The sequence below is a fragment of the Podarcis liolepis genome, assembly GCF_965112155.1.
Source record: "Podarcis liolepis genome assembly, chromosome: 11".
Taxonomy (NCBI): domain Eukaryota; kingdom Metazoa; phylum Chordata; class Lepidosauria; order Squamata; family Lacertidae; genus Podarcis; species Podarcis liolepis.
Window position 1 is genome coordinate 6,203,619 of NC_139565.1, and position 13,271 is coordinate 6,216,889.

The 13,271-nt window shown below is 42.0% G+C and overlaps 1 protein-coding gene and 1 long non-coding RNA gene across 3 annotated transcripts in view; one reads left to right on the plus strand and one right to left on the minus strand.

Annotated features, from left to right (window-relative positions):
• FRMD3 (FERM domain containing 3) overlaps window positions 1-13,271 on the minus strand; it is a 125,635-nt gene that overhangs the window by 32,230 nt on the left and 80,134 nt on the right. For both annotated transcript variants that reach the window (XM_083464903.1, XM_083464902.1), the window contains 2 exons: window positions 11,984-12,081; window positions 10,285-10,408 (listed from right to left, as the gene is read on the minus strand). In XM_083464903.1, coding sequence (XP_083321029.1) covers window positions 10,285-10,408; window positions 11,984-12,081 — 222 coding nt within the window. The remainder of the gene's footprint in view (window positions 1-10,284; window positions 10,409-11,983; window positions 12,082-13,271) is intronic.
• LOC310688537 lies at window positions 45-3,257 on the plus strand. Its single transcript, XR_014517018.1, has 2 exons — window positions 45-714; window positions 3,029-3,257. It is a non-coding gene; the product is annotated as an uncharacterized lncRNA (long non-coding RNA).

Genomic DNA, 13,271 nt, shown 5'->3' on the forward strand with positions numbered 1-13,271 from the left:
TACAATATTTCTGTAAATAGTCTTTAAATTTCTTCCAGTCTCTGCTCTCTTTGAAGTACCATTGCACAATACTACAGTGAAGTTTGGGTGGCCCTGTGGCAATCACACAGGGTCCCCGGACGTTTCACCGTCTATTGATCCCTGTGCCACCACTTTATTTCTCGCTGCCACCACCCAGGCCCTACCTGGTACAATACTGGGTCCAATCAGGGTTAAACTGGAACATAAAGTTCTGTTTATTTATTGCAGTTTAACAAGCGTGTGGTTTCATAAACGGTATAGGTCCATTACAATCATGGGGTGCCTATCCAGACCTATAACTTCCGCTACCTGCTCTCACTCACTAAACCACCTCTCAAATATTTACTTGTCTTCCTAGCTCCTAACTGTTCCTAACTCCACTTATTTCGCTACACTAACTCAACCTGCCCACAGACTCTATCCCAATTCACTCCCACTCCAACCAACCACCCAACTCCCAACGAACTCCCCTCTTTGTCCCTCCCAGAGCTGGTTTTATAGTCCCTCTGACTCTACCCCCCCTGGGTTCTGATTGGGTAACCTGTTTAACTATTTCACCTCCAGCACTCCCATATGTTAACCTCACAGACCCCTTCAAGACAGCTCAACATCTAAAGGTAGTTTTAAAGGCCCAAAGATGGAAACAGCTAAACAGCCTTGCACTATTGTTGCTGGAAGCAAAGGAATTTGCAGGTAAGTCTGGAAGAGCAGAATGCCTTTGCCCACTTCATAATAATAATAATAATAGTAATAGTAATAATAATAAATTTTAATTTATACCCCGCCCTCCCCAGCCAGGGCCGGGCTCAGGGAGGCTAACACTGAATATAAATTACAATGAAATGTAATAGGAAAAAAGAAAAAAGAAAAAAACAGTTAATTAAAATACGGCTTAAAATACAGCTTAAAATGCAGCCTCATTTTAGTAGTAGCCCATAAATCAAGACCATAAAGGGAGGAAACATCAGATATTCACTCGAGCCAGCTTTCCATGCTGGTCCTACATGGGCCAGCAAAAAAGCCAAGGGAAAATTTATATACCAAGTCCCATATAAGGGGTCAGAGTGAGTCCAAGCCGAAGGCCAGGTAAAACAGCTCCATCTTGCAGGTCCTGCGGAAAGACGTCAAATCCCGCAGGGCCCTAGTCTCTTGGGACAAGAGCGTTCCACCAAGTCAGGGACAGTGCTGAAAAGGCCCTGGCCCTGGTTGGGACCAAGCTAACCTCCTTGAGGCTCGGGACCTCCAAAGTGTTGTTATTTATGGACCTTAAGGTCTTCCGCGGGGCATACCAGGAGAGGCAGTCCCATAGGTCCTTGCAGGGCTTAAGGCATAATTTTACTTATTACAGTGTCAAGTAGTTACGGCACTGGAACATCTATTGCCTGGGCATCTCCTTTGTACCAGCTTGATGCCAGCAGCATGATTTGCCATCAGCATACGGGCTACCTGTGTATTGGGAGCCAACTTGCGTAGCAAGCAAGAGCAACATGGCACAGTAGGTGATGGAACTACTATAAGAAGGTGCCACCACAGAGACACACAAACAGTCATGAGAAATATCCCCTAGCCCCTCATTTCTAGGGGAATATCCCTAGGAAACCATTCAAGTAACGTGAAAAGGACAGAAAGTTATTATCTTGTCAGCGTGCGTCATTGTTAAGCCAGACCTTGATTCAAATGATTTCAAACTAATACAATGAAAAGTCCATGGGAGGGTCTAAGCAATTCAGTCCAAAAGCTAGATTTAATATCATGCTTGCTTATAGCTCCACTGAGGGGCCAGCAGCTGAGCAATGATCTTAAGTGTGTCATAATTGTGTGAGAGGGGAAATTCTGTACAGTCTTTGCTGACGGGTTTGGAATCTGGGACAGCTGCTGGTCTCACACTTGAATTAAAAACAAATGTAGAAGTTGCAAGGATCAAAGCAGAAGAGCTGCAATCAAAACCGGGTAAGTGGAATTTAGAGGAGCAGTTGTAGCTACTATGGACTGCTTAAATAGCACACCATCCCAATAGGTACTCTTCACATTAAGTACATCTTGCTGAGAGTATGAACTTTGCAGAGATCTTCTTCGAGAAGGATAAGCAGAATTTTCAACAAGCTGAAATTACAGAACCTCCACGTTGATCAGTAAAAAAGAAACGCCATTTTACAATCTGTACAGCAAGCTACTACAGAAGAGGTAGAAGGACTAATTTCTCACAACCCGAGTTACAAATTGGGGTCATTATCTGTAGAAAGAGACATTCTAGACTTAACACTGCTATTTTCCAAATGGCATTTGTAAATTTATCAGACCTTAAAACAGAGAATACAACAGGACTCTAAACAACTTAGAAACAAAAATCCTTTTCAGATTTATTGACACCTTCAGATTTAACACCCTCCTTCACATCTCCTCAGCAGGAAAGAGACATTATAAACCAATAGCTGGATCGCAGATCTAGAAAGAAGGTCCACATTATTTAAAATGTGTGCCTTTAATACTGAATGGCTCTAATGTTCCAATGTGTATCCAGAAAATAAAATCAGGATTTTCAAAGCACTTACTGTACACTTGGTGACTAGTAGCCAAGTGTGTGAGCTGACTATATTGAGAAGCATTGTGTGAAGCGAAATTGAAGTTCTGTCTGAAGTTAGATATGTGATGACCCGTGTACACATTTCTGCTACTAGTACAACTGTAAGGATTTCTATCTGTCTCTTCTTACGAGTCAGACAACGCTCTGTGAAGAATCCCAGAAGTGGTTGAAACCATGCCATGCAATAGTAGATATATGTGTTAGTCTTCCATATGACTCCTATTTTTGTTGAACAGACAGTGATGGACTAGGCCTTCCCTCACTCAGCTATGAAGCTCGCCAGATGCCTTTGAGCCGCTCACTCTTTCTCAGTCTAACCAATTTCATAGGGCTGCTGTAGAGTTAAAATGGGAGGGAAGAATGGGTTGTACCTCAAGATTGCCTAAGTTAGAATTTTCTCCTCTCATCCCCCTGGTAACACAGCCCAGCAATGACCCCAGATCTTCTGGAAAATATTGAAAGGAAGCTGTTGGGGTGAGAAAAGGAAACACTGTTGTAGGATCGAACCCCCTATGTCTGCTTTGAGCTTCTTGGAGGTAAAAATGAATGAAATATATATGAAGGTCCATCCCTATGAGCAAAACTACATTAGACCAGCATTTAGCCACTATGGTTTGTATATATGTATGTATGTATGTATGTATGTATGTATGTATTAAAAACAAAAATAACAAGCTTCCTAAAATTGTTGTTGAATAAATGTGAATTGTACTTTCTTTATGATAAAAGTGTAAGGTGGTGCATTTAAAACAACGACTAGAAAACATAGCTAGAAATCTGACATCTACTTCAGAAAGAACAACCTTCAGACACCAATTCTGTTTGCATTTCACAAAGATTATGCTCCACATTTTGATAGATCTTCATGAGGAAGAAAACGGCAAATGTTCTTACACCTGAAAAAGATGCTTGTTCCCCACTTTGGCACCTGTCACTGTGAGTCACCATTTCCCTAGCAGCTCATGCATGTGATACGGAGTTTGTTCACTGATAATTTGTTTTGCTCTGCTGTATCCATGGGCCCCATGACAAATTGTTATCCTGATGCGGCCACAGGAGATTTCTACAGTATGTTTAATTAGCAGACAGAAATTTAGTACCTGGAATTTTTTTGACCACCAGAATTAAATACAACATTATATTATATCATTCTACTGAGTCTTAATTTACAGCACTCAACTATTTATTTCAACATCTGGTTACTGATTTGCTCTTTTCACCTTGTCACAGATATGTCATACTTCTTAAGGCAACATGAAAACTAGTAATGCTGAATATCTGCTTAAAACTTCCCTCATCACACAGAAATTTAGCACCTGATAGTTTCTAAGTCAATTAGAGTAGCATCCTCTTTGTTCACTATGGTGGACAAACTGATGAAAAGCTTACAAGGCCTAATTAATCACAGTCCTCTAAAGCTACCATGCCTTCTACCAGCACCTTCTTAGGAGATTCAGTTGCAGTCAGGCTTAGAGATCAGCATTTCCATAGAGCTCAACCATTGCAATGATGGTGAAGGTAAAGGTAAAGGACCCCTGACAGTTAAGTCCAGTCGCGAATGACTCTGGGGTTGCGGCGCTCATCTCGCTTTACTGGCCAAGTGAGCCGACGTTTGTCCGCAGACAGTTTTTCCGGGTCATGTGGCCAGCATGCATGACTAAGCCGCTTCTGGCGAAACCAGAGCAGCGCATGGAAACGCCGTTTACCTTCCCGCCGGAGCGGTACCTATTTATCTACTTGTACTTTGATGTGCTTTCGAACTGCTAGGTTGGCAGGAGCTGGGACTGAGCAACTGGAGCTTACCCCATTGCAGGGATTCGAACCGCCAACCTTCCGATCGGCAAACCCTAGGCTCAGTGGTTTACACCACAGCACCACCCGCGTCCCTTGCAATGATGGTATTCAGGGTTAATTATTTTTAAAATGCATTGAGCATCATCACTGAATTGTTAGAATGCTGCCATAAAAAAGCACTGAAAATGTGCATTTATTACTCATTCATTAGCCACCTGAAACATGTTACCAACACTTTTTCAAAGCATGTTAAGACTAATTAATATACAGTACAGTGGTGCCCCGCAAGACGAAATTAATTCGTTCCGCAATTTTTGTCGTCTAGCGAATTTTTCGTCTTGCGAAGCACGAAATCCCATAGGAATGCATTGAAAATCAATTAATGCGTTCCTATGGTCAAAAAAAGTCCAAACAAAGCCAAATTTGGTACAACAACAGTTTATTAACTGCTCTTTAAAGTCACACATACTGTAAAGAGCAGTTCAAAAATTGAAGGGAAAATAAATTAACTTTATAAACAAAACATGTCTTTGTTTTTAGACAAAGAAAACAAAGTCGCGAGACGTTTTCGTCTTGCGAAGCAAGCCCATAGGGGAAATTCGTCTTGCGAGGCAAATCGAAAACGGAAAAACCTTTTGTCTAGCGAGTTTTTTGTCTTGCGAGGCATTCGTCTTGCGAGGTACCACTGTACATGAAAGGATATTGAAACTGCACTCTGTAGTCTGGACTGATAATTCTAATTTGTGATAGGGTTTTGAACAGAGAGAAAGATAGGATGTCAGTATTTACTAATGTGTATTAACTAATGTGGAATAAAAGAGTGAGATATTGCAAATGTACTCAGAGACACTTTATGCTAATTTAATACGGCACAATGCGCTATATGAACAAACAAAAATCACCAGCAGTGAAATAACATCTGAAAAATGTTATGAGCTGGCAAGATCCCATGACAGTCTTTCAAAACTCATAGAGGATGGAGGATGGAAGCAATATTTTATCTGCCAGTAATGAGTATGTGGCAATATTACAAATACTGAACATTTAATTCAGGCTTTCAAGTGTAGAATATGTGACAGTTATACTAAGCACCTATGGATCCCCTGCCGAACTAGAATTAAACATCCTGCATTAAGTAAAAATGTTTCTATGCCCCTTCTACCAATCACAGGATTTAACTTTGGACTACCTGCAGTCTGATGTGACTTCACTTGCTGTTTTGTGCAGCTTGTTTTCATTTTCATTTACTATTTCCTGAAATATATGCTTATCTATAGCACTACACAAATTGTCTTGCTTTCATCTGCCTATCAGTCAGTCTTGCAATGAGACAAATATCAGCTTCCATTCCAGGGGTAGCGTCAGCTTTGAGGATGGGTGCATTTTCAACAGGACTATGACACAGAGGGAGAGCATTACCCCTCCTTGCATAGCACAATCCTGATCCTAATTCCCAACCCCAAACAGGCAGCTGTTAATAAATAAATAAAAACACGTTAAACACACTCAAACATTTATTGTATCAACTTGTCTGTCTCCATAGTTCCTTTTTTAAAACCCACTTTTCCCACTTGCTCAATTTCACCCACACATTTGTGGGTGGGGGTGTCCCCTGAAGTAGTACCTGAAGAGATCATAAGCAACCTATTTACACTTGACAGAAGCTGACAGATTTATGTGCATATGTTCCCTAGGAACACAGGACTATAGGAAGCTGAAACTTACCACTGACCTGTCTGACTCAATACTTGTCTATACGGACTGGTGGTGGCTTAGGCTGGTGACTTCCGAGTCCTACCCGGAGAGGCCCAGGATTGAAAACCTGGGATCTTCTGCATGCAAAGCAAGATGCACAACCACGGAGGCGGTGTTTAGGGTTGCCCTACGCCCGGAATTTCCTGCCGGAAATACCGTCTAGGGGGAATTTTAGCAAAATGCCTGGGATTTTGAAACAAAGCTCAACTTGGTTTAAAGTAAAAAAATTCCTTCCAGTAGCACCTTAAAGACCAACTAAGTTAGTTCTTGGTATGAGCTTTCGTGTGCATGCACACTTCTTCAGATACACTGAAACAGAAGTTGCCAGATCCTTCTATATAGTGAGAAGGTGGGGATGGGGTATTACTCAGAAGGGTGGTGGGAATGGGAGATTGGCAGATAGCTGAGATGAGCCTGACATTCTATACAAGATCTCAAAGTAGCTGTTTTACTACAAAGGAATTTCAGAAATAGACTGGAAAGAGAAGCTGCTGAATTGCAACTCATTACCAAACTTAAAACCATGGAGAGACCTGGTCTGAACAGAGACATTGGATTCTTATCTCATTATACATGACTAAGCCATTTTTCACCTTCTCACCCCTTGCCTTTTCCTGTAAGACCTATTGCAGTCGTTAAGAGTCGTCAACAGGCTCATCTCAGCTATCTGCCAATCTCCCATTCCCACCACCCTTCTGAGTAATACCCCTCCCCACCTTCTCACTATATAGAAGGATCTGGCAACTTCTGTTTCAGTGTATCTGAAGAAGTGTGCATGCACACGAAAGCTCATACCAAGAACTAACTTAGTTGGTCTTTAAGGTGCTACTGGAAGGATTTTTTTTATTTTGACTATGGCAGACCAACACGACTACCTATCTGTAACTCAACTTGGTTTTTCCTTTGGCCATCTTTAAGCAGGGGTGGGCTGTTACTGGGGAGATTTATATATTGCCATTTATTGACTTGACAGCCCTGTTTGTTAAATACACTGCACGCAGTGACGAGCTTCCTCTTTCGCTGCGTGCTTCAGATCACCCGTCCTCCCTCCCTAATGTTAGGCTGTTTGCTTGACCTTGCTATGCCTGTCATGGGGTCGTCTGCTTTGGAGCAGGGGCCTGGTAGGAATTTTGTCCATTTGGCTGATTGGCTGGGGCCATTTGGTTTTTGCCTACTGCGTAGCAAATCGTCACAACTTGTAAGTTTGCAGTTAGGCATTGGTTTGAGAATTGGTTGGTGGAGGGGTATGGATTGGCTGTGCCTGCCCCTCCAAAATGCTGCTGCTGCTGCAAGGGTTTTCCGTTAAAGGAACCCAGGGGCTCGCCATGCTTTTGTCCGAAACCCCCTGTCAAGGGGCTAGGGCCATGCAAGAGCCCCTGGGAGCATTTGGGGAGAGGTGAGGCATGGTTCCCAGTCCCGTCTCTCTCCCCAGGTGACTTACCCTTGCTGACTTCGCGGGGGGGTGCTGTCCCTGTGCGGGGTCAGTTAGTCGCTGCCAATGCCTAAGCAACCACTCACATTGCTGTAATTTGAATAAAGTTGCGGCCAAAATTATGCCAAAAACCTTAAACAAGAATCAAGTGTCATTGTGTTCTTATTTGGGGTGTCTTGGGGACCTCGACGCGCAAAACCCATCCTGCAAAAATGCAGACGTTAACAGGCGCTTTCTCAGGCTGCAGATACTGTTCCCTGCATAGTCTTGTCCTGGCCCTTTGCCTTCTGATACTGCATTCTGCTAGCACAGTTTATCTCTCCCTAAATGAAATTCCAACTACTTCTCGGTCTTGGAATCTGCTGGTAATTGCAAGTGTTACATAAACAAAGCCAGTGGTTTTCTAGCAACATTCCATGACACTTTTCACATCTACTGCAGGATAATTTAAATTATGCTCTTAATTCTTCAGTTGAAAAGTATGCCTGAAGGGGGCAGCCTTTCCCAAAACAACGTTTATCTCCAAAATAATAAGAGGCCGCAAATGTCTATAGAAAGAGAGAAATGGTTTGTCCTCTCTATTCTGTTTCGTTATCAAATAATATGTCAAAGGAGAGAAAACAGAATGAGTTGCTTTATATCGGAACAGTCTCAAAGCAACTAGAACAGAAATTCAAACTAATAAAAACCAAGCAACAACGTTTAAAAACTGTACTGTACATTAAAAGTGCTCATCCAACAGTAATAAGAAAATATCCTTCAAAGGATAATTACCACAAAATCAACAGAATGGCAATTAAAATGAAAGCAGTAATGAAACCTCTCATGTGATTTTCTTCTAGAAAGAGAACTATAATCAAAGTAGACTTTTTAAAATAGAATGGGGGGAAATTATTGACTATTTGAAGACATATTGTAAACAAATTAAAACATTAGCGGGACTGATATAAACATGTGCAGTAAGAGACAATTAAGGGGGAGATTTGGGAAAATTTGTTAATATATTTGAATTGGATATGCCGTAATAAAAATATATGAAATAAGTAACTGCAGAAAGGAGCAGAGGGAAGTCGAGGGAAAGGTAATTTAGATTTGCAAAGATTTTGTTTTTCTTGTCAAAATATTTGTAAAAGCTGAAAATGAAAAATACAATTATTATTTTGGGGGGGAAACAAAGAGGTAGACTCTTGCCTGTGAATATGTTGCAGTAATAAACAAGTTAGTCTTAACTGGAAGGCACCACAAACTAACATAGCTGCTCTTCAGGAAATGGTAAAATGTTTAACCAGAAAGTAACTGAACATCAAAGTATGTTCTAAACCTTTAGATAGCAACCATGTTCTTTTCTTTAAAATTCACCAGCAAAACCAAAATTTCCACTTGTCAGTAGCAGTGACATTCATATACAATAGCTCAGTATTTGCTACATCCAGGTAAAAAATAGAGAAATATAAAGCAATATGTATGTTGTGATTATATGTTACTTGTTGATCTTTTGAGAGTTTATACAGTGGTACCTTGGTTTGCGTGTGCAGGTCCCCAGGCCACCCCTCAAATAACTTCACACATAACACGTAATTTTAGTTTTGGTTTTTGGGCACTATTTTGGCCACAACTTCATTAAAATACAAAATCAGTGAGTGGTTGCTTAGACATTGGTTATGACTATCTGCCCCCCCCCCCCCCCGCCTGGGACAGAACTGACATCCCGAGGTCCGATCGGTAGCCAGTAGAAGAGAAAGACAAACTTGGGGGTCATTTGAGCTAAGCGTCGGACCCACGCCGCTCACCCCAGCAGCTCCCCGAAAGCTTGCCTGCCCAGTCCTATAACAAGGATTCCCATGACAGGGATTGGGCGGCCCTGGTCCCATGACAGGGATTGGACGAAATCATGGCAAGCCCCAGGATTCCTTTAACGGAATTCCCTTCAGCGCAATAGGAGGGGCAGGCCCAGCCTGACCCCTCCACCACCAGCATATTATAACCAATGCCTAACCGCAACCTTATAAGTTGTGACGAATTGCTGAGTAGTAGGCAAAAACCAAATGGCACAGCCAATCACCAAATGGCAAAATTCCTACTAGGCCCCTGCTCCAAAGCAGACGACCCCATGACAGGCAAAGCAAGGTCAACCGGAAAGAGGGCGGGCGGGTGGGTGATCCGATGCACTCTGCAAAGAGAAAGAGAAACCAGAGTGCACCAATATTTAAAGACTATGGTCCCACCCACCCAATTTGCAACATACAATTTGCCCCAGTAACCCGGTTACCCAATCATGATGCCAGGCAACAACTATTAACCGGCCTGGCAACAAGAGGCCTGGCCTGGTGGCCCACACCGCAACACGTGCTCTCATTTATTGGAGAACACGCTTTACGAACTTAATCTGTTCCAGAATTCCGTTCTTAAACCAAAGTGTTTTTAAACCAATCAAATATGGAGTTGCATCTGTATTAGCTCACGGAAATCAATGAGCTTAATTGTAGCCTTACCATAGTATCAGCTCAGTTTTGGATCATAACATATTGAGCAGATCTGTTGACTTGCAAAATTTTATACTGCATTGTCATCTATTGACCCCTTTAAAATACAGATTTTTATTTTCTACCTATGTAGGTTACAACCTGCAGAAAGAACTAACAAATAATAGTTAAATAATACTCTTTTAATACATCTTTTAATCAGCTTTCAAAATTACCTGAATTCGTTTTTATGTATATCAAGTATTTTTCTCTCCAGCTTTTGGGATTGTTTGGGGAAAATCTTGAACTCACTGACATAATTGTCCAAGTGTTCATCAGGATCATAGTCACCGAACTCAGCTGCGCAGATAAAAATGCAAAGAAAGAAATACCAAATATGTGAGCAGTTAGCTAAATTGAATCCCTAGTCACAAAAAATAAACTGGCAGTGAATTATTTGTTATTAATATATGAATAGACCTCCGCACATAATATTGAGACACTGGTGCTTACCTTTAAAGCCCTATATAGTTTGTGACTCAGGTATCCTGTTAAATGTCATTCAGAAAGCCTTTCTCTGGCAGTTTCAAATCTTAAGCAGAGGGCTACTGAAGGGACGGCCTTTTTGGTTGTGGTGCCTTTGGAACACTCTCCCCAAAGAGAAACAGAAAAAGCTACACACAGCCTGTTATTTCAGCTACGTATTTATTTATAATTTTGACGGCTCCAGACTAAGCTTGTCATCCATAAGTCTCACTGAAATTAATGGGACAAGTTGGTCAGCATGCATTTTAATTTAGTTTTAAGCTTATCATTTCTTATTTTCTTTTAAATAATCTTATTGTTTTATTCTGTCAGATATCTGCTTTGAGCTCTTATTTCAGCAAAACAGTATATCAGTTCTGTGAAAAATAAACAAATGAATGAATAATATCTAGCTGGCAGAGCTGCAGTGGTTCCTGCAGTGGATGCTACTGCTTCCTGGTACAGTGGTACCTCGGGTTACAAACACCTCAGGTTACAAACACTTCGGGTTACAGACTCTGCTAACACAGAAATCGTACCCCGGGTTAAGAACTTTACCTCAGGATGAGAACAGAAATCACGCGGCAGCGGGAGGCCCCTTTAGCTAAAGTGGTACCTCAGGTTAAGAACAGTTTCAGGTTAAGAACGGACCTCCAGAAGAAATTAAGTTTGTAACCAGAGGTACCACTGTACTGGGATAGGGTGGGACAGTGTGAAATCGCAAGTGGTTGCCAGCGATGGCATCAGTCCCACCACCTACACTGCTGCCTTACCCCACCCCGGCAAATGCAACACTGTCATTGCCAGGAGGAGACTGCGCCCACATAAGGTAAAGGACCCCTGGATAGTTAAGTCCAGTCAAAGGCAACTATGGGGTTGCGGCGATCATCTCACTTTCCGTTCAAGGGAGCTGGTGTTTGTCCACAGACAGCTTTCCGGGTCATGTGGGCAGTGTGACTAAAGCGCTTCTGGCGCAACAGGACATTGTGATGGAAGCCAGAGCACAAAGAAATGTTGTTTACCTTCCCGCTGCAGGTACCTATTTATCTACTTGCACTGGCGTGCTTTTGAACTGTTAGGTTGGCAGGAGCTGGGACAGAACAACAGGAGCTCACCTCGTCATGGGGATTCTAACTGCCGACCTTCCGATCTACAAGCCCAAGAGGCTCAGTGGTTTATACCACAGGGCCACCCGCGTCTCTGCTCTCACATACACCCCCAGCAGCTGCTGCTATTGCTAACTAAGATCACATCAATTTCAATGGGACTAAACTATGACTAACTAAATCTGGATCCAAACCAAATTAGTTTATAAAACTTTCATAAGGTTTTTGATATTGCAATATATATATATATATATCCGGTCGTGATGCTGAGAAAAGGTCTGAAGATGCTGTTGTCTACACTTACCTTGGACAATGCATGCGCCCAGGAAGGCAGCGTCAGAAAACGAACACAGCAAGCGGCCATGGAAAATGTCTCTTTTGATTTGTAGGTATAAAAGGTACCTGCATGGTGTAAGGAAAAATACTATATATAACAGACATAGAATCATGGAATTGTAGAGTTGGACGGGACCCTATCTTATGAAGATTCTGTTTCTACATTTATTTTGCCTTTATTCTCATTTAATCAATGTACATCACAACATTAGCTAATGTAGTTGGCCAGAGCCAATGCAGAAGTAATAATCAGGTTGCTGGTACGAATATATTTTCTCCTTTCTACCAACTGGGCCATGTCTTGAAAAAGAAAGAATGACATTAAGCATGCTGCTTATGAACAAAGCTGAGATGCAATATTTAATTTATAATCCTTTTATCACAGCTGTGCCTTTAAAAGATTCCAATATATTCTTGGTTCCTACAGAAGACTCTCAGGACAACAGCAAATGCATTCATTTTTTCCCCATGTATAAATCTACACAGGGTGGTATTTTACTCAAAGTAGACCAACTGGACTAAATGACTAGGCTGGGTTCATTAACTTGAGTGGGTCTACTCTTGAGTCAAACCATGCTCAGTGTTTCTGTTCTAGCCATCAGACGAAGGCATTCAAGTGGAAGTTGGCCATGCAATTCTAATCAAAATGCTAAGAACAGTGAAAGGAGAGAAAACACATTTTCATATGTGGCTGGACCCCACTTCATGTTCAGATATCATTTCCCATGACTTTTTTTTTTAACCACACGCAGAATCTTGGGAGGCTGAATCTTAAATAAAAGACTAGGAGAGGGAAGGAAGAAGAAGAAGAAGAAGAGTTTGGATTTGATATCCCGCCTTTCACTCCCCTTCAGGAGTCTCAAAGCGGCCTACATTCTCCTTTCCCTTCCTCCCCCACAACAAACACTCTGTGAGGTGAGTGGGGCTGAGAGACTTCAGAGAAGTGTGACTAACCCAAGGTCACCCAGCAGCTGCAGATGGAGGAGCGGAGACGCGAACCCGGTTCCCCAGATTACATGACTACCGCTCTTAACCACTACACCACACTGGAAGGAATGGGCTGCTTGACTTTTTGCCCTCTGGCCATTTTCCAACTCAGAATTATTCTCCCAGCTGCTCTCTTCTCTCCTTGTGGGAAAAGGTAGGAGCATCCATATGTTTTTTCTCAACAAGTGGAAAAAGGATCTTGGGGGAAGGGACTGTTTTGTGAGGGAAGTGACTGGAAAGGCAAGGGTTAAGCAGCCTCCTTTTCACAG